This window comes from Polistes fuscatus, unplaced genomic scaffold, assembly GCF_010416935.1.
Source record: "Polistes fuscatus isolate 324 unplaced genomic scaffold, CU_Pfus_HIC Scaffold11, whole genome shotgun sequence".
Classification (NCBI taxonomy): Eukaryota; Metazoa; Arthropoda; class Insecta; order Hymenoptera; family Vespidae; genus Polistes; species Polistes fuscatus.
In genome coordinates, this window is record NW_025113009.1 from 2,816,126 (window position 1) to 2,843,368 (window position 27,243).

Consider the following 27,243-nt stretch of genomic DNA (forward strand, 5'->3'; position numbering starts at 1 on the left):
TAATAAACACATATATAATACGATTATCTTTTTGATTTGATTAAACGTTTAAAATCTACATTCTAATAAACCATATACGATTTGATCAGGAAATAATAGTAAATTGTGTAAAAAGTAGTAGGCAATGACCTAGGTCTTAGGCCATTGGTGTTCTCGATTATTTGATCGGTCTTCTTTTTTCTTGATCGTTCGCGTTCGTCCTCGTTCTCTTCGAAGGGATTGAGTAATCGATGTCTTTGCTCGTAAAAGGTGAAGGCACGTTACCATAAACGTTTTTCACTGCCAATGGCACGCGTGTTCCCTCTACTCGCATAGGTCGGGTTCTCGTTTACGGCACCTGAGCGGCACGCTCGATAAAAGAATAAAAAAAAGAAAAAAAAAAATAAAGAAAAAGGAAAAAAAAGGAAAAAAGAAATAAAATAAGAAAGAAACATCCAGGAGAGTGTACCACGAGTAGAGTGAGAACCGAACAAATATTTGCATACGCATTATCGCGACGATGCAAACTAGCTGGACCTTCCTACGTCCTCGTCGAACGCCCTCCCCCTTCGCCCCTCCTCCCTCTCCTCACTCTTTTCTTCCTTTTTTCTATTTTTTGTTTTATTTTTGATACATTAATACGAGATACACATCGTTTATACGAAGGAGAGAGAGAGAGAGTTGCTAAACGCACCTAGTCAGATACGTTTCTTACTATGTGTTGCATACAAATGATATGCATATCTATAGCAATCAACATGCAATTTATTTTATTCGTGTTAGAAATATGTTTTTTTTTTTTTTTTTTTTTTTAAATCGATTATATATACCATATATGTTATGTATGGAATAATTCATGATATTGATTATTAAGTAATTATTAGTTGGAGTTACGTTTTATATCACAAGTTTCTAATTATTAATTATGTATAGTACGAATGATACTTAAAATTCGTTCAGGGTTACGCTTATTAAATTTTTCCTTGAAAATTAATACGCCAAGAAAAATATCAAAAGTTTAGATATAAATAAGTTGGTGTATACTTTAATTACATATTTAACGAGTTTAACTTGAGAGGGGATTATTTAAAACGAGTTAATTAAACAAATAGGAAAATAATGTATTGAAAAAAATTCGTATCTTAAAATCGTATTATATATGTTGGTCAAACAACAGAAATACCTTGTGGTTTTTTTTTTCACGTCTAACAGTTGATCATCCTTTGTTGTCCCTGTTAAAATATTTGTTAATATCAGAATCAGTTTAATACTCATTAAATTAAAAATAATTACAATATAAATTTGTTTAAAAACGACGTATCTATTAATATACATCGAATATTGAAACAATATCGATCCGATATTTTATTAGATAAAAATAAGAAAAAGTCAAAATCATCATTTGGATAGGAACGTTAAAATAATCCAAGAATATTAGCAGAGTTCGTTAGAATGTTCGATTATCTATCTTAAGTAATTGATATTTCAATCGAATTATATCGAAATACTTTTTAGTATCAGAATCAGTTTAATATCTATCGAATTAAAAATTATAATAACAAAGTAAATTTGTTTAAAAACGTCATATCTATTAATGTACATCTAATATTAAATAATATCAGTTCCGATGATTTATTGGATAAAAATAAGAAAGTCGAAGTTCATCGTTGTATAGGAAACGTTAAAATAATCTAACAATGTTAGTAGAGTTTTTTAAAATATTCGATATATTATAATTAATGATTAATTAATCGATAGAAACGTTTATTGTAATCGAAAAGTACGGAATATACGTTTGTCTTACCTTCCTGCTCGAAATCCGCCGTTAGACTGGCGCGTTGTCCTCTATGAAAGTTACTTTTATTAGACGTTGTTTATATGACTTTCCTTATAAGGAAATCTTATCTATCTCGAATATTATTGTCGTAGTACGTATATAACCTTCGGAAAACAACTATGAATAAAAGAACTTTCACAGAGGACAATGACGCATTTCAACGACGGATTTCGAAGAGGATGGTGCTCCGTACTAGTACTTCGTGTTTTTCGATTGTAATATACATTTTTTCGATTAATTAACAATTAATTAAGGTAAATCGAATACAGTACAGTACTCTATTAATATTTTGGATTGTTTTAACGTTCCTTTCAATCGATGACATTTATTTTCGTCTAATAAAATATCAAATTGAAATTATTTAATACTCGAAATAGGTCATTTACTTTGTATTATTTTTACTTCAATGAGTATTTAACTGATTCTGATACTAAAAAATATTTTAACAGGGACAACAAAGGATGATCGACTGTTAGACATGAAAAAAAAACACAAGGTATTCCCGTTGTTTGACCAACATATACGATTTTAAGGTACGAATTTTTTCAATACATTATTTTCCTATTTGTTTAATTAACTCGTTTTAAATAATCCTTTCAAGTTGAACTCGTTATATATGTAATTAATGTATATTAACGTATTTATTTTTAAACCTTTTTGTCATTATTCCTCATACGCGTTCTATCAATTATTTTCAAGGAAAAACTTTAATAAGCGTAACCGTGCACAATTTTAACAGTACATTCAACGTAGTTCCTTTTATAAACAGATTTTGTATATCCGTTTACCTTATCCACCTTTAGAAAAAAACAATAATTTATTTCTCGGAAAAAAGATGAAACACTTAACAGCCAACGGTTCGTTGTTGTTGTATCACCCTAAACATTAAAAAGAAAACAATTTGCAATAAAAATTTCAACTAACCACAGAAACAAACTATGTAATGTAAGAGACGAAGAGTGGGGGCGGGGGGGAGGGAAAGAGATCTTAAGTAATACGATTGGAAGTAATTTTTGTCAGTTTTTTTGTTTTTTTTTGTTTTTTTTTTTTTTCATTTAGAAAAGAAAAAGGGTCGCGCGCGAACGATCATTATACCATCGCGTGTTGTTGAATTTCTCTTTAACCGAGAAGGGACTGCGACGCGCCTACGTTTCGCACTTTGGGCCAGCCAAGGCCCACCGTCGACGATAGAGAGAAAGAGAGAAAGAGAGAGAGAGAGGATCCTCAAAGAATCACCCTCCGGCGTGTTCGTTCTTCACCGACACGTTGAAATTGCGCAACGGGTCTCTCATCAGGCCTCTCTCTCGACCGGACTATTCGTTAATGTACGGATCGCATGACTCGAAAATTTTTGGCCAACGAACGAGATGATCCAACGTTTCCACTTAGAAGGCCCCCCCGAAGGCTATTCCTTTGCGTCTTTGTCTCATTATCGTATTCGCTCGTTAAATAATACTCTTTATATATATGTATATAAAAATATATTTTCTCGAAAGATTTGATCGGTTCATTTGACGTACAATTTTCATTACGAGTCGTACAAATTTAACGACATTTTTATTTCTCAACTATCCATATTTTAACAATAAATATATATATATATATATATAATGTTTTATTTATTGTGCAGGTTATGGGTAGATAATAGGTAGAATTGTTTCTCTGTAATAACAAAGATTTTATTTTATTTTGAACAAAATAATAATGTAACAACTTAGACTAATTATTTATCCTACCTGTAATAACAAAGAAACAACATTCAATGCTAATATCCATGTTTCTTGATTAATTTTCTTACATATATCTCTTAATCTCTGTATCTTTTCACTCCTGCTTTCTTTGTAGCACTGACGTCACCTGTTTTATTCCTTAACCTATCTTAATCCGGAGATCTAACTTATCTACCTATTTTTTACGCGTTAAATTCAATATAGCTAAAACTACTGTCCTTACATATATATATATTTTTACGAACATATTAGCAAAATGGACAACAGAAGAATCGTCAGATTTGCACGGGATAAGTCACCGATTGGCCGCAGAAGTACGAGGCGCCCACGAAAAAGATGGTGCGACAATTTAACAATGCAATAGGCAGAAAAACGTCGTTACGAAACAGGCAACTTGCCTAAACTAAAGAATGAAGAAGAAGAAGAAGAAGAAGATATATTTTTTTTTCTCGATAAATTTGATCGGTTCATTCGACGCGCAATTTTCTTTACGAGTGTCATACAAATCTCACGATATTTTTATTATTTCTAATTTTGACAATGAAAGATAGTAAGATAAAAAGACAAATGTATAAACGTGTAAAATACATTTACGCGTGTACGTGTACGTGTGTGTGTGTGTGTAGATACTTAACCAAAGATTATTAAGGTCACTTAATCATTAGATCTTGTATGATAAAGAGAGAAAGAAATAGACTACATAGGTAGTAGAGTAGATAGAAACGATTTACCCGACGCGCATTTCGAGTCAAAAGACACCGCTCGTCGGTTCTACGATGATGGCAGCGCATTAAACTCATGCACCTGTTGTACTCGAGTAACACCAGGAACGCTCGACGGCCCGTATGAACGAGCTGCAACGAGATGAGACGGTCTTTATCGAACGTTTGCGTATTTTCTACACGTATATAATATATATGTATATGTATATATATGTATATGCACACACGTAATATGGTACACGGTGTGTTAGAGAAACGCGTGAATGAAAAAGAGACACGGAATTCGCGAATAAGTGAGAAAGAGAGAATGAAATAAAGGGAGAGAGAGAGAGAGAGAGAGAGATAAAGAGCAACTGTTTTCGAGGCAGAGTTTACTCCCGTCTGATAGCTGTATTTCACGTTTTTGCGACATACACGACAAAAGTTTATAGCCAATTAAAACGATCTGCAGTGCCCCCGGACATAACGTACACAAAAGTACCGAGTCTTTAACCAGATAATATACTTCTACTCTCTATCCATCTCTATCTTTTTCTCTGTTTCTCTTTATCTCTACAAATATTTTTATTCGATCTAATAATAATACTTTCGTATTTAATTTTTCTCTTTTTTTCTTGTTTCCAATATTTCCTCGCGAATATCCAACGAAATCTTACAAATTACTCCTTTCGTCTTATATTTCTTTTTTTCTTCTTTTTTAATTTTCTATTATAATATTATTCGCAAATTTATTTAATTTATTTAATTACAGAAATCGTTTATTCTTTTGATTTTTTTTTGGGTGATTCTAATCGAGATAAAAAAATAACGAGTGTACGTATCTTTCTTGTTCTTTTTTTTTTACGTTCGTCAATGAAAGAAATGTCTGCCGTTCGTCTGAGACCAGGTACTTTAGGTGTTTTACGATTTTTTTCTCTACCTCGCCTTGATGTTTGTTCTCTCTCTCTCTCTCTCTCCTCTCGATTCGATAGCTTTTCCAAAGATTTTACCATCGGTAAAAACCCACACTCATAGATTTTACGACATCGTTCGTGGATTTTATACAACGTTACTCGCGTGTTGCTACCTTACTCGAAACGTTACCGATGAACTACCGGCACTCGATTTACACGACGTAACTCTTGTAAAAATCCTAACGGGAAAGATCTTTTGTATCGATCAAGAGAGAAAAAAGAACAAAAAATATTATTACGAACTAAAATGAATAGAATAAGGATGCATCTCTGCATCTTCAAATTACGATCGTCTTCGTCGTCAAAAGTTCCCTTTTTATTTGTACTTTATTTTTACTTTATTCATTGTTTGTCCGGTATTTTTTTTTTCTTCCACCAACGTAAAAAAAAAATACAGCGATATTTGGAAAACAGAGAACGCGTTTATTTTTTTGTATTTTTTATTCGTTTTCTTATCTTTCTTTTTTTTCACATCGAAACACATATTAATAGATCGATTATTTTCAAAAAAAAGAAAAAAAAATAGAGTAATCTCGTTTCCTAGATCTCGATTACTAATTAATTGTCAACTGACTATGCATTTCTCAATGACGAAGTAATTTACTCGGATACCGGTATCAACTCGTCGTTTTATATTTATTTCCCTAGATTATATTTCCTTTGCACTTCGCCTCACCTCAACCCACCCCACCCCACTCCGCCCCACCCCATCCCCCTCTTCTTTTTCCTCACACGTGAACACGCATATGCGCACGTTCGTTAGTCGTGTGTTAAATGCAAAATAGGAAGATTTCAAGAATATTAATACTACTCGCGTCGAGTCCAATCGTCGCGATATTTTTGAAAATCTTTTATCCTGCTTGATAGAAGATCTTTTACGTTGAATGTGTGTGTGAGAGAGAGAGAGAGAGAGAGAGAGAGAGATAAAGATAGAAAGATAGAAGCAACGAGACGACCTTGCCATTCTGAACGATGCTTTTGATTTCATTTTTTGAACGTCAGTCTGTCTCGAAAATTCTTTTTGCAAAGAACTGACAATAGTCCGAGGAAAAAACGCGCTAATGTCATCGACAGAAACGTCCGAAAGATTTCTCTCTCTCTCTCATAAGATGAAAGAGTAAGAGGGAGAGAAGTTTCGAATTAAAATACGACAGAAAACGAACGGTTCAAGGAAGGGGGGGAGAGGCGGGAGGGGGGGAAACGTTTTATACGTAAAAGTCGATTAATTATTATCGAGACAAAAAACGTTGGCAGACGTCTTTTTCGTAGATTTTCGTTCTAACGTTTTCCGATTAATCGTTTCGACTTATCTATCATCCTCTAAAAGATTATTTATGAAATATTATTTTAAAGAAATCAAGAGAGAGAAAAAAGGGGAAAATTGATTTGAAATCCAATCACATCTTTTTCTTCTTCTTCTTCTTGTTCTTGTTCTTGTTCTTGTTCTTCTTCTTCTTCTTATACTTTTAATCTTCTACGTCATTATTTAAATCATTATTAAATATATCGCGAACATATATATTTATCAATAACGTTAAAAGAAATATTAGATCAAATTTCTTAGTAATAGAAGATCAAGAATCATCTCGATCGTTAAATCTAATCGTTATGGAAATTTGCCATGCTTCCGTAATCGCATTTTACAATCGGTCTTTTATCTTTTTCAACGTGTAATAAGAAGATGACGTTGCATCGTTCGTTATTAAACAGGTCGTGAACTTCTGCTAACTAACGATAAGTCTTTAGAAGATAATAATCAACGATGGTATAATCATTTCTATCCTTCTTTTCTATTTTTGCTCTATTCCTTTTTTTCGATTTTCTTTCTTTTCTTTTTTTTAAGTTTATTTCCTTTCGCGTTAGTCGCGTTTCACGCGTGTACAGGGTGGCCCCAATGGTAGTCGATAAAAATAACAAAATTAGAAATTTATTTCTTAGCCAGGTATTTGAAATAGTGGAATCGTGGAATTCCTACCCTATCGTTGTTTGATTTTTTTAACATTACGGAGATTAGCATGTCCTTTTAATGAAAAACGAAAGATTCTAATCGAATAAAGATTGTTTTTTTTTTTGATAAAGCAACTTTTAAGACATCCTGTATTTCCGACGTCTCTCTCTCTCTCTCTCTTTCTTTCTTTTATTTCCTTATATGCTCGTCCCGAGATATCAATAATTAAGTAATTAATAGTAATTGTTCGTAAAGAGCAGATAGAAAAAAAGAAAAAAAATGAAGAATTATTTAAATGGTAACTTTCGCGGCTAAATTTCTGTAAGATATATCATTAGAAATCATCGGAACGATCGGAAATTCCAGAGAGGCCGTAGCCGAGCCATATTATAAAGCAATTTACAAGATTCTTCTCTGTTTTTCTTATTTTCTTAATTTTTTACTTTCCCTCCCTCTTTACCACTACCACCACCACCACCATCACCACCACCCCCCGACCGCCCTCTTTTTTTCTCTTCTCTCTTTTTCTATGTTTACTTCTCAAGAGCAGCTCGAGTATTCTCGTAACCGCAACGTTCATTTTCCATTCATCCGGTGTTCCACTTTATATATCAGCATTATACATTATTTTTTGTCTTTCTTTTTTCATTTTATTTTTCCATCCACGCCCAAGATCAGTCCCTGTTCTTACTCTCTTTCGATAACGCGAGTTGCGTTCCCTCTCTCTTTCTTAATCTCTTACAATATCTCTCTTATGGTTATTCTTTCTCTGTCTCGTGCATTGAAACGGAATCGTTTCTAGAGTCCGATGGATCGTTCGTTCGTTCGTTCGTTCGTTCGATCGATCGATCGATCGATCGATCGTTGTCCGCACAGCCACTGACATTTCCACCGAGTTATTTGCATAATTTACTATGAAAAACGTTGGCTGCTACGAGAGTCTTACGTGTGCACGAATATATTTGAACATTTGTAAGCTTGTGATACTAGTATTGGTATTGATGGTATTGTGTATTCTTAGTTATATATATATATACGTTCAGACAGGACATCTCATTTATCTTAATGAAAGAAGTATTCTCGAATTTCCGAAAAAAAACGAAAATATGACCTTAAGTATTAAAAATACTTCGGATAGGTCGTGGTTGTCAAAATGATGAGAGGATGGAAAAATAACAGAGAGAGAGAGAGAGAGAGAAAGGAGAGTGAGAGACAAAATGGTATAGCAAACGTATAACAGAGTGAGAACGTGACAGAAACGAATGAGAAAGAAAGAAAGAAAGATAGATAAATAGATAGATAGATAGACAGAGAGAGAGGGAATAAGATAAAAAGAAGGAGAAAAGAGGATGGAGCAGGAAGGAGAGGGTCGAGAATCCTTGATCCTACCGACTGTAGTCGCGCGGTTCGAAAAGATTACGTCAGGATCGATTCGCGGCGAGACCGATCGAATATTCATGAGTTTGAGACAAGTGCAGGCCACACGCGTTACCTGTGCACGGTTGTTTCCGTGGCTACTACCTTCCTTCGTCGCGTCGTAGTTGCAGACGACACGTAAAATCGTATTAGTAGTGGTACTTGCAGTAATAGTAGTAGTAGTACTCGTTATGGTTGTGTTAGTTATTAATCGTTGTCATCGAAGGCATGCGTACCGACGACCCTACTGACACCTGCTAAGATCAGAGTCTCTACTGGACTATGATAATTCTCATTCTAACCGACTTCTCTCTCTCTCTCTCTTTCGTATCTCTTTTTCCTTCTAGCTGTTGACTTCGTGGAAATATTATAAATATGATATTGAGAAAAGTGATCTGCAGATTTGAATTTAATTGCTCGTTTATTATACCCGAGATAGATAGATGAATAGATGGATAGATAGATAGATCTTCGATCGTTATTTGTTACATCTCGTTATATAGAACTTATCTACTTCGGAATATTATTCTATATATTTTATTTTTTATTTTTTTTTTTATTTCAATTTTTACGCTTACACGCGCGCGTGCACACTCGAATTCGTCGAGACAATTCTTGTTTCGTTTCTATGGTTTTTTATTGTTTTCACGCGAAGATATTTTTTTTTCTTTATATAAATATGACATTCGTAAAAAAAAAAAAGGAAAAACCTATGATATTATAAATATTAATTTTTTAATTATTATTGCGTTATATGTGCTATGGAGATTGATTATTTTTGTATTATTGTCGCGTTAATATCGTTTCGTCGAATCGTATTAATATTATTATTGTCATTTAAAAATAATCTTCTATCGAAGTATGACGTAATCGTAATCGATTATTAACATTTGAAAGAGATTTGTAAGAATAATCCTCGTAAAGAATTTTTTACTTTTTTGTTTTTTTCCTATTAGTTGTAACAACGAAAATATATGTTCATCACGACTCATTTTCACGCATAAAATGATACTGGGTGACCCAAAAGTTTCTAGATCTCGCTTAAAAATAGAATAATTCTTGGGTGTATTAAAAATTCGCATTTATTTTCTTCTTTTTGCTTTTTTTATTTTTTTTTTAATATATATATACACTTCTTGGAAATGATCTTGAATTTGTTTTGTGAATCACCGATCATTTGAAAAGGTCACCATTTTTCTCAAATATTTTCCATCATATTTCTTAATGGTTTAAGGACTTTTGGACCACTCTGTACATATGTATTTATGTATATGCGTTAAAATGGAAACAATTGTCACGCTCCCACGATTATTAGCCGCGTTTCCCATGAAACATGCGTAAAAAGAGGACCAAGCTCGATTTTGACGATTTTTATCTCCTCGGTTAACGCGTCTACAACGATTTATTTGTTTTTTTTTTTTATTTTTTTTACCATCGATCTTTTCTTTATTTCAAATAATACAAATTATCATCGACGAAATTTCCATTTTTTATTTGGTAATTTTGAAATAAATACCAAAAAGAATAAGAATAATATTTGTCTTACGGGTATGTATATATGCTATTGCATAAAATTGACCAACGTATTTATTACGATTTAATTTATTCCCATGATCGATCATTTCGTTATTGCAAAATATATGCGAAAAGGTCGTCGACTAAAATTTTCTTTACTTTTTTTATTTGCTAATTTTAAATAAGTAAAAAATATTAAAAAAACACTATATATATATATATATTTCTTACAGACATGCTATTGCATAGAATATGCATATTATTGCATAGAATTGATGAACATATATATTTATCACGATTTTATTTATTTTCACGATCGATCTTTTCTTTTCATCGGGAAAAATAAATTTTAAAAATCTAACTTATATGTTTTTAGTTATTAATTTTAGATTTAGATAAAGATCATGGTTCTTTTTTTTTTACGTACACCATTGCACTTATCCTTCTATGTGTGTATGTGGCACATCTTTCTTCCACATATCCTACGACCAATTAACTTTTCCCATTGTCTTTGCTCGAAACCAATGGTCGTACTTCCGAACCATTTACTTGAATATCTCTGTTCCGGTATTTTACGTACGGATAATTCTTTGATATGACACAATTTATTTCATACATTTATAAGGACTTTCCGAGATTTTTCAATTCTTCCACGGTAGTTATAAAACTAAAAATAAACGATTACGAATAATTCTTTTTTTTTTTGGTTTTATTTTTCTTATCTTGCGGTTTTAAACAAAAAAAAAAGAGAAAAAAAAGAAGAGAATAAAATAAAAAACAAGAATCGGTGTTGCGATAATAGAAAACAAAACAAACAAAAAATGTTTGTTACGTCTGATAATAATAATAATAATGGAAGAGAACGTGATGATAAAAAAATAAGAAAAAACGATTTATGCTATATTTATATTGAGAACGACTGTCGTCGAGTAAAAAAGCACCGATTTTTCATTAAAATATTTTAATATACATGGATATATTTTCTTTCTTTCTTTTGACACAAATTGTAACATTATTTTGTTTCTCGTTGTTAAAAAAAATATAGAGTTGAAATGAAACGCGTACGTGGTAGTAGATTCGTGCATCGTGACGTCATGGGTCGTTAATGATTTTTATTATAATTATAATCATCATCGTCATCATCATCATCATCATCGTCGTCGTACGGTTTCGCGTGACGTACGAGAATAGGTGCGAGAAAGATAGAAAAAATGCGAATTCTCGTTGAATGTTGCATTTCGAGGAACTTCTGAAGCAACAACGTGAAAAGTATATCTGCATGTAGATTAAAAGTACTCGCTGTAAATGACTCCTTGTTGCAACAAGTTACGAATCGTTGTAATTTGTCGGTGTAAACGATATTTCAAAAATACGCGTCTTTTTTCGATTCAACAATCGTAACACTCTACTAACATTTTTATTATTCTATTATTTTATATTTTACATTTACACGACGTATAAGAATCCATTAAATCAGGGAGAAAGAAAAAAGAAACGATGAACCAAAACGTCAAATTTGGTGGATGATCAAACATCTAAATATATATAGAAAGAGAATGATTGATTAATAACAAAAAAAAAAGAAAAAGGGAAAGATATAATAATAATTTTGTTGTTGTTGTTGTTGTTTTATTTCTCCTTCTTTTTTTTTTTTTTCTTTTTCTTATCGTCGCCATTGTCGCCATTAAATGTCGCCATCGTCTTCTTCGCGTGTCCCTCCCTCTCCCTCCTCCTCCCTCCTACCTCCCTGTCGACCATCTTATGCATAAGATCTTATATGTAAATGTTAATTATCGGGTTCAAGCTCGCTGGAAAGATCAATTAGTTATGCCACGAGGAGAACGTTGTTACGTATACGCGCGTGTCTTATACTTAACGTTGACTACTGTACGCGTTACGTTGCATGATAAATTATTACGTACTTATTTGAACGCATATTATCGCACGTGTAAACCAAAGACAATTTTTTCCTTTTCTATTTTTCTTTTTTTCTTTTTTTTTTCTTTTTTTTTTTTTAACTCGCTCAGAGATAAAATGTTGCAAAGTAGAAACCCGATCCACGAATCTGATTCGAAAATTTACGAGATAGATGGATAGATTTGTTATAGAAAAAAAATTAATAAAACGATTCGAGAAAATGGCATTCGTAGAGTCGAATTACGAATCGATCGATCAATTAAACGAATCGTTTAAATCGTCCATTCCGATGTGATTGTGTATATGTATATATATATGTTTTCAAGTTTAGACATTTTTGTATCCTCCTGATTTTAATAATTCGCAATAACGCAATTAAAAATGGAAAAAGGAAAAAAAAAATCCCCGATCGATTAATTCTCGATGATGATGATGATGACGACGATGATGAAAGATCTCGAATCTTATCGTATTCAGCATACATAATCGCATAACGAGTAATATTATTAAAAAGGAAAAAAAAAAATAAAAAACGGAAGGACGTATATTAAAGCGCGTATATTATATTTGGAAAGGAAGAAAAAAAATGCGGTTTGTGAAAATAAGATTTAAAACGTTTGAAGAAAAGGTATCGAGAACAAAAAAAAAAAGAAAAGGTAACTCGCGAAAGCTTATTTATTTACGGAAGCAAAAGTAATAGAACAATAAAACAAAAAAAACAAGTAAAAAGAAGGAAGAAAAAAAAAATAGCTAATAAAAAATAGAATATGGAGGGAGAGTAGAGTTAGAGTTAGAGTTAGAGTAAGCTTGGTAACGGCAACAGGGAAAACCGGGGGGGGGGAGGAGTGAGCAAGAAGACAGGTAACAACAGGAAATCATAATCGGAACGAAGAAGTAGTTAATACGTTAAACCACGTAGGTGTACGCATAGCAAGTGTGCGTAACAACCTGTATTGGCACACGCATACACGCGCAAAATGAGCACGGTTCACACGTTGATCGATATTGAGAGTTCCAGATTAACAACGAACACTCGTAACAGAGGATCGTTCGTTCCTACGTTCGTCCTTGCAATCTGTAGAGGATCCTTGCCCCTTTGCACGATGTACTCTTGCGTCAGCTTCCACCACCACCACCATCTCCTCCTCCTCCTCCCCCTCCTTCTCCTCCTCCTCCTTTTCTTCTCTCTTTCCCTCGTCCTCACGATTCCACCATTCTTCTTAAGCATACCTTCTCTCCATCCTTATTCTCATTCCTCTTTCACCACGACTAGTTATTGAGTACGCGTGTTATCCACCAAGTACAATTCGTAATACCGTTTACTTATCTGGTTAATTATTATCTATCGTCGTTAACCATTTTCCCCCCTTCTTTCATGATAAATCCTAACAACCAGTACGATTGCAACCAACAGTTCGTACCGTCGTTACTAATTTCATCTTCGTTCGTTTATTTCTTATCTCTCTTTCTCTCTCTCTCTCTTTATCTTTTTCTATCAAAAACATGTCTCCTGCCTTTTTTATTTTCGTCCTTCTCTTTTCTTTAGACATGTTTATATATTTTTTTTTCTTTCTTTGGTTATGAACGATTAAAAGATAAAAGATATTTGCCTCGAGCGAATTTTTGAGATCGATGATCCGAAGGATTCGACACACGGGGGCGTAGGTTTTCATATATGAAATTAAATCCGATTTGATTTCTTTCGTTTTCCGCGTTTATCTTACTTCTGTTGTTTTCTTTTTTAGGGGAAGATCAGTATCGTGGTGCCGGTGGATCTAGCAGCGGCAGTCCTCCGGCAAGTCTACTGGTGGTTCCTCAGCCTCTAACTGTGAAACCCTCTCATCCGTCTCATCTCAACCCTCATCTCGGTGGACCACACTCGCATCCGCCGAGAAAATACCAATGCAAGATGTGTCCTCAGGTGAGAATTATTATCTCTTATCAATTTGTATCGTGTATATACATATTTGTTATTTTATTTCTTTCTCTTTTTTATAGAAACTTTCGTTTAGTTTTCGTCGGTGTTTTTTTTTTTTTTTTTTTTTTTTCTCTCTCTATTTTAATCGATATTATATATCTTCGGTGTTTAAAATTAAATAATTAGATATGGTTATAAACGAAACGAGAGAAAGGATTCGATTTATGAAATTATTACGCTTTCTCGATACTTGAATGAATTCGTGTGGTAAGATGAAACAATTTTAGATGAGAAAAAAAAAATATGTTAAAAATTTCGTCAAACTCTCTCTTTCAGTTTCTCGCCATAGTCTTATCAAATTTATGGCGTCTTAAACTTAACAATAGTTTATTTCACAGTCAATTAATTCTCTCTCATAATCATTAGAAATTTATCTATTATATTTAACTGCAAATCGTTAAGATACCAGATTTAAAAATAAATGATTCCCGTATTGTCAGTTGGTGGTACTCGTATAAAATGATTCAAATGTACGAACTAATTTTTAAACATTATTTTTGATAAGCTAAAGTAAAACGATGTCATCGAATTAATTTAAACTATCGTAGAAAAATAATTAAAATAATGAAACTCGCGTTAAAAAATAATTCGAAGTAAGATAATATGATGAAAAAATAAAAAAAATGTCTCTATACAATAACTCGACAGAAATAACGTTGACGATATTTAAACAGATGAAAAGTTTAGATAAAAATGAATAGACTCGAAAAGGGAGAACTAGATTCGCGCAATTTGGTTTCACTCTCTGTACCTCTCACTCACTCACTCTCCCTCTTTCAGTCTCAGGATCGTCTCATCTCGTTTGAACGAGTCTTAAACTCGATGATGGTTCATTTTACAGTAAGTTAACTCTTTACGGTGTTTCCCTTTCCCTTTTCTTTCTTTCCTCGGACCCTCGACATCTACTCGACCGTTCAAAAGTGTGCGAGGGAGAGAAGAAAAAGGATAGAACGATGGTGTTGGTAGGTGGGGATGGGGGCGGGTAGGGGGAGGGGAGGGGGGTTGAAACGATGGTCGGTACGTTTACCACAGGTACATTTCGCGCAGCTAGCAACGATTCGACAAAGCCACGAGGGTTGTGTTCACCTCTCGCCACTGTTGTAAAACACCGACTATTCAACGACCGACCACCACTTTTCTCTGTTCCTGACGTAATAGACTGCAGAACGAAATCTTCTCGAGAAAGGGAGACCAAGAAAGAAAGAGAGAAAGAGAGAAAAAGAGAGAAAGAAACCCATCGATGTTTTGGAAACAGTTTCTTAAACAGATCTATTCTAATGTTAGATATCTTCGGATATATACTTCGTTATTTTTCATTTTTCAAATATAATATTTATGATATAGGTATAACACGTTCTATTTGTTTTATTTCAAATATATTTTTAACGCGTGATTTTTAGAATTCAAACTTACGGGATAAAAGATTTAGAAGATGAAAGTGTACGAGAAGATAAAAAGGATTAGGGACAAGACGTTCTTGAAAATCTTTTGACAATAATTATTTGAAATACGTTTTTTCTCGCCGTTCAATGTACGGATCTAGAATAGTATTGTTTGAATATATATATATATATAGCTCTTATGTGACTTGAAAACTATTCAATTCGATCTTAAATACTTTTTATGGACATATAACAATGCTTGGCATTCGATAAAAAAAAAAAAAGGGTCAATTTTTTTTTCTTTTTTATTACCGTCGTCTCTCGGACTCGAGTCAAGAATTAAATCCACTCACGAAAATTTTGTTCGATCATTTCAATAGTTTTTTTACCGGCTCTGTCGAAGAACATACTTTCGAAAGTTTTCTTCTATTTTTTATTTTTTTTATTTATTTTACAGCTTCGTTTTACATTGTAACGATATACAAAAAAGAAATAGAAAAGAGTTCTAAAAAATATGCCCGAAATAGGCGTGTTAAGTTCCAATTATTTAACGAACAAACTAGTACATAAAAAACAACTATTGTGAAAAACGAAGTAAATCATCGGACACACGCGTTCCTGAGATGATCGTAAAACGTGAACAAGATTTTCCGAAATTTTCAAAAGAATCCCGATGTCGTGGCTCGAGATATATTTTTCGGAACCCCGTTGACGTTAGAAAAAAAAAAAGAAAAGAAACAATTATTAATCTGATCCTTTCGAGCGAATAATGTAACGCCGTCGTTTTAGTTCCGATATTGATTTCGATTTCATTTCGTTCGATATTTTTTTTTTCCTCCCCCTTCGTAAAATTAAATTAAAAGAATCTCTCGAATAATGATATTATATTCTTTATGCAAATGAAAAACTTTCCAATGCGATTACGCGTACGTATATGAATATAAAAAAAAAATCGGATGAGCGATTTCTCAAGATGAATGTGTGTCCCTCTGTGTGTGTGTGTGTCTGTGCGCGCGCGCGCGTTGTTTTACGAGCCGTTTAGAGACAATCGTTAAAACTTTACAGCTTTCCGCGCTTTCCATGTTAATTATTATTATTACCGAGAAACGAAAGAAAGAAAGAAAGAAAGAAAGAAAGAAAGAAAGAAAGAAAGAAAGATTGAAAAACGTCATCATCCTCGTTTAATATACCTAACCGAAGCTTACACACATAACATTCCAGAGTGCAGATCGTTAAATCGTAACGATCGATTGGCGAATGATCATAGAAATTGGTTCTAGGATTATCCGCGATTCATAACCAGTAATCAAAAGTTATTAATATAAAATGTCATATCGCGATCTCCGGTTGGTACGATCAGTATCATAATATTCTAATCGATTTTTCAGTGATACGAATCGATCATATTATCGTCTTATCATTGTCTACTTTCAATAAATATAAAATCTACAAAAAATATTCATGACCATGTATACCAGAATAGAATTCTCTATCATTTTTAATCGAATTCTCATCGATCTATTATTGTTCTGTTGAATTCGTAATTATTAGAAATTATACAGGATGTCTAAAAAAGTCACTTTATCGAATAAGAAATAATTAGAAGAAGGTTTCTTACTCGGGATTCGAAATAACGTTATCCTAGGTCTATAATTTCTTTATAACAACGCGAACTGTTCTACCAATTCGTATCTTGTAAATATTTATATGAATTTTCAAATATTCTAATGAAATATATTATAAATGATTTCTTTAGTTTTAATATCGATAAAGTAACTTTTGGAACTTCCTCTATACGTATACACATATAGATTATATTTATTAGTATCATAAGATTGAAATAGAGAAGTAAAAGGATTACGAGTGAAATCCAAGAGGCAAGGATCGTTTGAAGTTATTAGTTAGAAACCACCGAGAAGTGAGAAAGAAAGATAGATAGATTTAAGTAAAAGGTGGGGTAAGTGAATGTGTGAGAGAGGGAGAGAGAGAGAGATAAGGGCCGATCAAAACTGATCCTGATTGGTCGCTAACGAAGGGGAATCTGCTTTAACGAAGCCATTTCGGTATTTTCAAAGATTCGGATTCGTTTCTTGTGGTAATCACGCGATTCATTAGCGAAGAACGCGGCTTAAGACGTCGTTTACTTTGTGTGTAAGAAAGCAAAGAAGGAAGACGAACTCGATCAATTTGCGATCATCCTTTCTATTATTTTTTCTTTTTTTTTCTTTTTTCTTTATTTACCATAATAACATTACTTTGTCGTATCATTTCGATTTAATTATTAATATGCAAATGACGTGACGATTACATGTGTAAATATATTCTTGGTATATTAATTCTGTTAATTTTATTTCAACACACGTATACATACGAATTTTATATATAAGTAGACACGTTATCGATCATTTTTATTTGTGTATGCAAACGATATGACAATATTAAGTATTAATATTATATATCTCATTTATATCATTTTAACCAATTTTATTTAACACGCATGTAACATATAAACATGCATAAATACGCATATGTAGAATTTTAGCGTTTTACGTCATTTCTTTTTTATTATTTTATAACTTCGTCATTCGATTGAAATATTATTAATAAATGTCGCGAAGATCTTAAGTATTAATATAATACGTATGTATATTCAATTCATATCGTTTCAGTGCCAGTATATATATATTAACATAATAAAAAACAATTTAGCGTTTTCCATGATTGTTTAATTACGTTCATTACATTTATAAATAACGCGACAATTTTATATACTGTATGTAAATATATTCCGACCGTATCAGTTTAGCTAATATTTTATTCGAATGCATACGTATAATCATATACACACAGACACGCGACACATACATACAGACAAATAGACATGCACACGTAAGATGAAAATTTGCGTCAAGTTCCTGGTAGAACGGAAGCACGCTGACAAGGTACGATCGGTGAAACGAATGGTGCCGGCCTTCGCAACGAAGGATACGCGTCCTTGGAATCGTTCGATGGAAAGCGGTGTTCGAGCGTCGAAATCATTCGACGGAAACATTCATTTCTTCCTTATCGAGTTTGCCATATAATCTTGTTCCCCCCTCTCTCTCTCTCTCTTTCTTTTCTTAATAGTCTTTCTACCGCCATTAAGAATCTCACCTTTTTGATTAATCGCAAGGTAAGATTGATATTCGGACTTACTACTCTACGTGGTCCTCTTCCGCGAGAGTTTGAATTATTAAATTCGACGTATAAGGACGTTCGACCTCTGTTCTAACTAAGCGTTCACATAATTACTTTCAATCCGCGTAATAAAGGCAGCTCGAACCATGTGAAACAGGAGAAAGAGAGACAGACGGAAGGAGATGTGTATATATATATATGTATATGTATATGTATATATGTATATATGTAGTCAAACGGACCGACGATATATAAGCGTCGAAATTTCCTCGCCTCCGCCTTTTAATAAAATTCTCGTAGCTGCCACGCCTTCCATCCTACCTTATTTCGTAAAGAGAAGAGCACAGCCAGAAATTATACTTAATTTCGTGCAACGGTACCGACGAGACTCGTTTCGCTAATCTCTTTGACGATTAATCGGTTTTCATTGTCATTTTGCAATGTTTTTCTTTCTCCAACTCATTTCTTTCTTTCTTTCTTTCTTTCTTTCTTTCTTTCTTTTTCTATCGCAAACTTTTCACGTCAACGAATATTCAATTCTAACTCAAAAGATCATTTCTTTTTTTTCTTTCTTTTTCAAACAAAGTTACGACGAATTTTTTCTTCTTTTCCCATTCAATCCTTTGATCCGTTCATCGATGTTACTTTACGATTAATCTCTTTATGGTTTCCTTTTTTTTTTATTCTACATATATATATGTAATATATTATTAATATATTTATTATTTTTACCTTTCCTTCTCCTATTCATTGAAAATTTGTTCGGAGGGAGGATTTTCTTTTGATCTCCCCCCCCTCCCTTTTTTCCTTTTTTCGATGTGTAACTATATATTATTTTATTATTAATCGTGTTCGTTTTTATAATTATTTTATTATTTAACTTATTTTCTTGTTTTTTAATTCGTTAGTTTAATTATTTCTCCTCGTACGTTCCTCTCGTACGAGAAGAGAGAGAAGAGAAGAAAAAAAAAAAAGAAAAGAAAAATTCCTTCTCTCTATCTCTGCTTCGAATCGAGTTTAATCGAAATGTCGTAAAATTTGTCAAAAAGTATTTCATCCGTGGTAGAGAAAAAAAAGAAAAAAAGTAACTTTTTAAACTACGTTCGTAGAAAGAATGATTGACGACAACGACGTCGTCTACGTCTACGTCTACGTCTACGTCTACTCGAACGTGAAAGCAGGCTAAAGGATTTCGAGCGTGAGAGACAGTAATTAGACGTTGTTTTCGAAATAATCGGAACCATTTCGGACCATCGTCAAAGAAGAAGAAGAAAAAATAAACAAAACGAATTAAAAAGAAGAAAAAGAAGAAGAATAAGAAGTAAACCGTACGTATCGAAGCGAGTTTAATAGGACGCACCGTTAATAAGCTACGTTTCAATGAATATTTTCACTTTCTCCGTAAAGAGGAAGTATAAGAAGTTAAATCAATTCAATAGGATTACGTCCTTAGCTTTTCATTTCTTCTTTCATTTTCTATTCCGTAGATCCCTGACCAATAAAAACGAATTATATATCACAAGAGATAAATAAATAAAACAGAAGGTGCGTTTGTATCGACAAAAGATTCAAAATAGATACAATTTACAAAAGTTGTCGATCTATCCGATCGGATTAATCGTTTCCCTTTTTCGTATTCGGGACAAGAGTATGATAAGAAAGATTAAAGGAAAATCTTTCGAAGTCCTTCCCCCTACAACAATGTCATCAATGAAAAACGAAAATAAGAAGAAGGAAAAGGATACAAGTTCGTGGCACGAAGCAGAAGAGGATGAAAAAGAAGAAGAAAAACGCGAAAAAAAAAAAGAGTAGGAAAGGAAGGAAAGGAAGGAAGGAACATCGCGAAGGGAAAAGAGAGAATTAAAGATAAAAAGTTAGAAAAAAAAAAAAAGAAAAAAAAGGAAGGAAAGGAAGAAAAAAAAGTAGCTGCCTCCTGAATGAAGCTATGCACCTCCGTGGCCGGAGGGTCCGGGATTCGAGTCCGGAGGCTAGTGTACCGTGACGGCGCAGCATCCTGCCTCGTCTCCCACCCCCCACCCCCCAATCCCTGCCCGTTTCCAAGCCACTCCGATTCTTCGCTTCGTATCCTTCTTCTTCTTCTTCTTCTTCGTTCGTTCGTTCGTATCTTGCTTCGACCATTCACTGAATCTTCTTTCTCTCTCTCAAATAAGTTCACTCACTTATTCACTCACACACGCAGGCACGCACGCACGCATGCACACTCGCTCATGCTACTTGCTCATCTCTCTTTCTTATGGGCAACTACTACGGTGGATGGTAAGTACATCCACCGTAAATACGTCCACAATCCACAAGGTTTCGATCGATATCCAAAGCTCATCATAGCTACTTTACTTAGGCGAACGTGTTTGATAGCATTCGAATTCTTTTGAACCGTAAAACCGCAACGCGAACCTAGTTAAACTCGCGTCGCGGAAATCATTCGTAAGAGTCATTTTCGAGAATAACGATGGATAATAAAACATTGTGAAAAAAGCGTGCGGAATAAAATGATCTCTCTCTCTCTCTCTCTCTCTCTCTCATTCTCTCGATTTTTCATAATATCGTCTTCAAACATACATCAAATATTCTCGTTTCTCATCGTAATTAATTTAATTACGCTCGTACATACATATATCTCAATTTATATTTTCTTCGATATTATCCTTCCTATCTCTCTCGCGCTAATGTCATTAATTAATTATTACTAACAGACATTGATTTAGACTAAATTCAATCGATTATCGTTTGATAATGCAACAAATCGTATTTAAATAGATATCAAATAGAAATGTGTCAACAAATCTACCTGACGATATATTCATATATATTATTTTTGATCGTCAGAATTAATACTATTTCGCAGGAAATAATTTTGGAATGTTAATCTTGAGGAAGAAAGAAAGAAAAGAAAAAAAAGAAACAGAAAAAAGGATAGAAGGTAGCTCTCCTTTCGTTCTATCTGATGATTTTTTTAGTAACACTAATCGAAAAGAGGAACCGCGAAGGCAAAGTGATTTCGCAAGGCCCATTCTTCATTCTCGCTGTGACCACGAAAGGTATACGGAGCACACGCACGCACGCACACGCACACACACATACGGTCGTTCAACAGTGCATCATTACGAGTAGACTGTCGTGAACGCGCGAGCACTCGTGTGCCAGTCTTGGTAAAAGGGCCTCACCTGATCACGCACCACGGTAGCGAGAGGCCCGTCATTTTTTTCCACTCGATTTTTTATCCCTCTTTCCCCCCCTTTATCCCCTCTTCTTCTCCTACAGATCGGCGCTTTGTAGACAGCAGCAGCAGCAGCAGCAGCAACTTCTCCGCGGAAGAGAAGTTGGAGAGTAACGAAGGAAGAAGAAGAAGAAGAAGAAGGAGAAGAAGAAGAAAAAGAAAAAGAAGGGCCCTTTCTCTTCTTCATCATCTTTTGCTTCTCCTTCTTTTTCAAACGTGAATCGTCCTACCGTCCCAAAAACATCGGCTTACATTAGATCTAATTTTAATCGAACCTTTATTTTTTATTTTCTCTCAATAAAAACAAACTCTTCTACGTCATTTCGTTCGTTAGTTTTATATCTTTTTTCTTCTCGTTTAATTTTTAACACTTCATTTAATATTTTAATCGTTCTACGACATATTGTTACAAATTATTTATTCACATCGGTAAGATTATTTTCTACATTTTTCTTAAACAAAAGTATCAAACGCATAAAAAAAGGAAAATAACGATTGGCAGCAATTTTAACACACGGTCCTTGAAAAAAAGTAAAGATTAATTGAACTTAAATTGGAAGTCTTCGTTGAATATACAAGAAAGAAAGTTTCAAATTTACCCTAGTAAAAAAGATACCTGTCAAAACATCCAAGATAAAAACCTTTTTAACAATCCTTTATTGTATAATAACAATCATAGGCTATAACAAAATCAGGGACAAGATTGGATCAGGGAAAATTCGTTGAAACGGTATCGAGAGGAGAGAAAGAAGAAAGAAGAAAGAAAGAGAGAGAGAGTGAGAGAGAGAGAGAGAAAAATAGATTTTATCTTTTTCCGATCTTTTGCGTTATTCCTTCAGTTCAACGCGATACGTAAGAAGAAATCGAATGAAAACGAAAACTGCTGCCGGTGGTGAATGGGTCAGGTTGGGTCCGTAGTCCTTCTCTCTTTCTCTCTCTCTTTCTCTCTCTCTTTCTCTTTTTTGGTCGGATCAGGTGGGACCAAGCGGCCAGTGCAGCAGCCAGCAGCCTCCCACGCCAAACAAAAGTCCTTAAGCCTTAGACTGAACATGATACCCCATTTACTGTCTATGTACTAAATTTCTAAATCTACCTCCTCCCCTCTCCTTCCCCCGCATCTTCTACCTTTTCGCTTTCTCATGTACATCGAATGGCACAATGCTTCTTCTCCCTCCCGACCCACCCTCCTCTCTCTCTCTCTTTCTCTTTCTATATACATATATACATACGTACATATATGTTTCTCTCTCTCTCTCTGTTTCTCCTATAAGCATCCCATAGTTATGTAACCGTCCGTCCGTCCGTCCGTCCGTTCGTTCGTTCGTTCGTTCGTTCGTTCGTTCGTCCGTCTTGACAGAAAAGCTCTTTCTTCTTTGAATGGTCCAGGATGGTGGAGTACGATAGCTTTCTTGATTCGGTGTGAACGCACTCTCGCATAAAACGAGAGAGTGAGAGTAAGATTGAGGGTGGGGGGTAGGAGAAAGATAGACGAAATCGAGCAAAAGGGACGATATTCTACGAAGATTATCGACCACGTACCTATATAAACTATCGTACTAACATAACATGTATGTGTGTGTATACGTGTGTTCGTATAAAAATGGAAGAAAGAATGAAAGAAAGAATATGTCGGAGCGAAAGGCGAGAAATTAAAGTTCTATCGAAACGAGGACGTCGCGCGATAACGCGTTCGATTTCATGCATTGAATAATACACGGAAAACTTTAGTACGGTCGCTTTCTGTGATTCGTGTTTATTCACGCTGAAATTTTTCTACAGGGTTAAGCAAGGGGGAGGGAGCAGGGGAGGTTAAGAAGAGGAGAGGTATACCCAAGAAAGTTATGCGTCTCGGAAATTACCTCTCACGCAGCTACTCGCAAGATCATTCTCTCTCTCTCTCTCTCTCTTTCTCTCTTTCTCTCTCTCTCAAAGCATATATTGCATAGCTTGTCTTGCGAAATACATCGCGCTAAAATATTACCATGAATATTCTTATTTCGTTAGGTTATCAATCAAATTTTTCTTTCAATACTTTACTCGGATCTATCTTCGAGAAATGTATACGATAATGATGTATATACATTTATATATATGTATATGTATGTGTGCGTGAATGTGTAAATGTATGTATGTCGTATGTTAAAAGTCATTTTATTTTTGTCGATGAAGCAACGAAAGAGAAAGATCGTTTTCTTAAGTGAGAACCCCTGACGATCCATGCTTCAAGTTTCTCGAGGCTACCGTGATAATGCGTGACAATTCGAATTTACTTGCAATTACCTGTGATCGAGCGATCACGTGATCTCTCGAAAGACGATCAAAGAACACCTTTTTTATTCTCCCCTTCACCCTTCTCTCCGACTCACCTTCACCCTCATCCCTCCTCTATTCTTCTCCCTCTCCTTCTTTCTTTCTCTTTCTCTCTCTCTCTCTCTTACATAAACACTCGATCACACATTGCATCGTTCTAATTTATCTATTAAAGTTTCATACAAACATTTAAATAGGTGTACGACAGTTTTATCCTGTATTGTTTTTTTTTCTGTTTCTTTTATCAACAAACGAAAAATCACGCGTAGAGATAGATTTTTACTTTATAGTAATACAGAACATATAGATTTTCTTTAGAGACCAAATTTGGGAATTTTTTTACTTCGGTGGTTTCCCCACCTAATTGCCTTAGCCTTCCTTTATTTTCTTTCTCCCCTAAGAGAACGAAAATAGGCCTATTTGTTTTTTCATTGGCGCGACTAACGAAAATGGGCCTCGAGATTACCGGTAGTCGATTTCCTCGGAAATTGAGTAACTATGAAATTAATTATCCATCGTACTTTGTCGCCCCAACGGTACCCTATGGCTGTACATGTATATATATATGTATGTGTATGTGTTATTTCTTGACGTATACCCTCCATCCTTTGACCTCTCCCCTTCCCCTTTTTCCTTCCTCTTCCTCATACCTATCTCCTATTACTCATTCTTCTCATTGCAATACGCACCCTTACAAGAACAACTTCCGGAAAGACTTAAAAAGTAGGAAATCGGATAGTCGTTTTATAATCGGCTCGACTCTCGATCGCTAATAGGCTTAACGATAACAGCTACGATTATTATTAGTTGCCAAAGTCCAATTTAGTGAACTTCTTACTTTCTTCTTACTTTTGCTATGTTTTTAAATATGTATCGAGTGATACGATTCGATAACTCGATAATTCCAAATTTCCAACTTTCTTTCTTTCTTTCTTTCTCACTCGCGCGTATTTATTCGCAGTAATCACGAAAGTAGAGGCAGGTATGGACTATAATCAGATTACGAAACGTTTCAACGACGTCGTCAATGGCTATCATAAAAAGAAACTAATTGTGAGTGAAAGATTACTCAATGAAATTCCATGAGAAACGTGCATCTCGAATGCTCGTAATGCAACACGCGTGTATATACACATATACGCGTACGTTCTCTTCCCTTCCTTCCCCTCCTCCGGCTGCTTTCCTTTTCTTTTTTTGTTTTTCTTTTTTTTTTTTTTTCTTTTTTTGTTTTTTGTTTTTCTTTTTTAACCGTGTGCCATGTTGAAGTTGAAAATCGTATTAAAATTTACTAGTCCTTAATGAAGCTAGGGGGTACACGAGGATCTTACGGAATTAATTAGAGAACCGCTTTGCCCTCTACGTTTAAGTTTACGACCGCGACTTTACGTTAATTATTACCAAGAACCTAGTTGTAATTAGTCTTTCTCGAATACAAAATATCGGTTAGCTCGATACTACTACTACTGCCGATGGAAAATAGAGAAAGAGAGAGAGAGAGAGAGAAAAAAGGGATGAGGAAAAGGGGAAACGGAGTTAAATAAAATCAACCAGCGACGACAAGCAAAGAGAAATAAAGGAGAGGAGAAAAAAATGAACGAATAGGATCGATTGAAATTACGTGCCACTCGTAAAAGAGAGATTTTAACGACTACCGATTTGCGAACGCTCGGAATTCGTTTAAAACCTTGTTCCAAATTATCGCTACTAGGCACCCCACCAACGAATACGCAAATTTTCTAACGCCAGGTGTTTATCGTTCTTAGATTCTTAAATATTTTAGTTTTGATTTGTTTGTCAGTATTACTTTTGCTTTAATTTACATAATTTTCTCTACAAACGTTATATCCCGCGACGACTTTCTATTAATTCTTCTCTCGTAGAAAATTTATGACCGCGATGAGATTAACGACCTAACAGGAGGAGAAAGTTCATTTTCCGAGTGGTGGATGCAAATTGTTTGAAGGTTGTTACGGATTCGTTATTTTAACATTCGTCGTTATAGATATATTAATATAATAGTTGGAATGAAAAATATAAAATCTAACGTATAGAAAAGTATTTCATTTATCCGCCGATAAAAATTTGTGTTAAGCATAACGTTTTAAACATTGACGCAACCGAACCTCCTCCTCCTCCTCCCCCTCCTCGCCCCCGACAAGCAGGCAGCACCTCGTCATTCCGATCCTCATCCTGATCCTCATCTTCATCCTCATGCTCATCCTCCTCCTCCTTCTCATGCGAGAAGCAAGCGGTAGAAGGGAACACCGGCGCTTCTATCCGTGGACCCCTCTATTTCTCATTTTCTCTCCCCACGTTGGGCATTCGAGACGTGGAACGAAGGAGAGAGAAGAGGAACGGGGGAGCCCTTTCGGTCTTCGCTTTCTAGGGATGCTGCCCCCGAAAGTCAGGTTCCCATGCTCTCCTCGATTCTCCCTCCTTCTCTCTCACTCTCTTTCTCCGATCTCGCACTCGGGGCCCAATCTGCCACCTGTCCCTCCGCCTCTCGAACCAAAGAGCAACGATGTCTTCCTACGTGTAGAACACGCATCGCGGTCAAACCATTGTCTCTCTTGTTCCGGCTTCTCCTTTGTTTCTCACCACCACCACTACTACCACCACCACCACCACCACCACCACCACCTTTTTACCTTGTTCCTCGTCATCTTTCTTCGACGCTGTCCTATATCCTTTTTATCATCGCATTCCCTGGCTTCTTATTTTTATTTATTTATTTATTTACTTGTTTGTTTGTTTGTTTGTTTGTTCATTTTATTTTTATCGTTTTTTATTTCTCCTTAATTTCATTCATTTACTCGCGCATTAACGCATTGCAACGCCAGTTCAATAACGTCGAATAATAGCGGGGGGGAAAGATTTCATTTTGTTTTGTATTTTTTTATCTACGACATTCGGTGGTGGTAACATAAGATTTATTCCTTCGAACATAACGCAAACGCCCTAATCTGAACGTTATCTTTCCGTTCGGATACCTGGTATCGAAGTTTTAAAACAACCCTATCTTTTCCCGCCCACGCGGGGAATAGAAAAGGGCTTCCCTATAAAAATTATCCCAAGGGATCTGACTGGATTGATTTAGCGAGCTAATGACGAGCCGAGTCAGCCTCCCACACGAATCAAAAT

At 34.7% G+C, this 27,243-nt stretch overlaps 1 protein-coding gene across 1 annotated transcript in view; it reads left to right on the plus strand.

Annotated features, from left to right (window-relative positions):
- LOC122526281 (zinc finger protein squeeze-like) overlaps positions 1–27,243 on the plus strand; it is a gene marked incomplete at its 3' end in the record, with an annotated part of 99,494 nt that overhangs the window by 35,720 nt on the left and 36,531 nt on the right. The window contains 1 exon segment of the mRNA XM_043649592.1: positions 13,763–13,938. Coding sequence (XP_043505527.1) covers positions 13,763–13,938 — 176 coding nt within the window.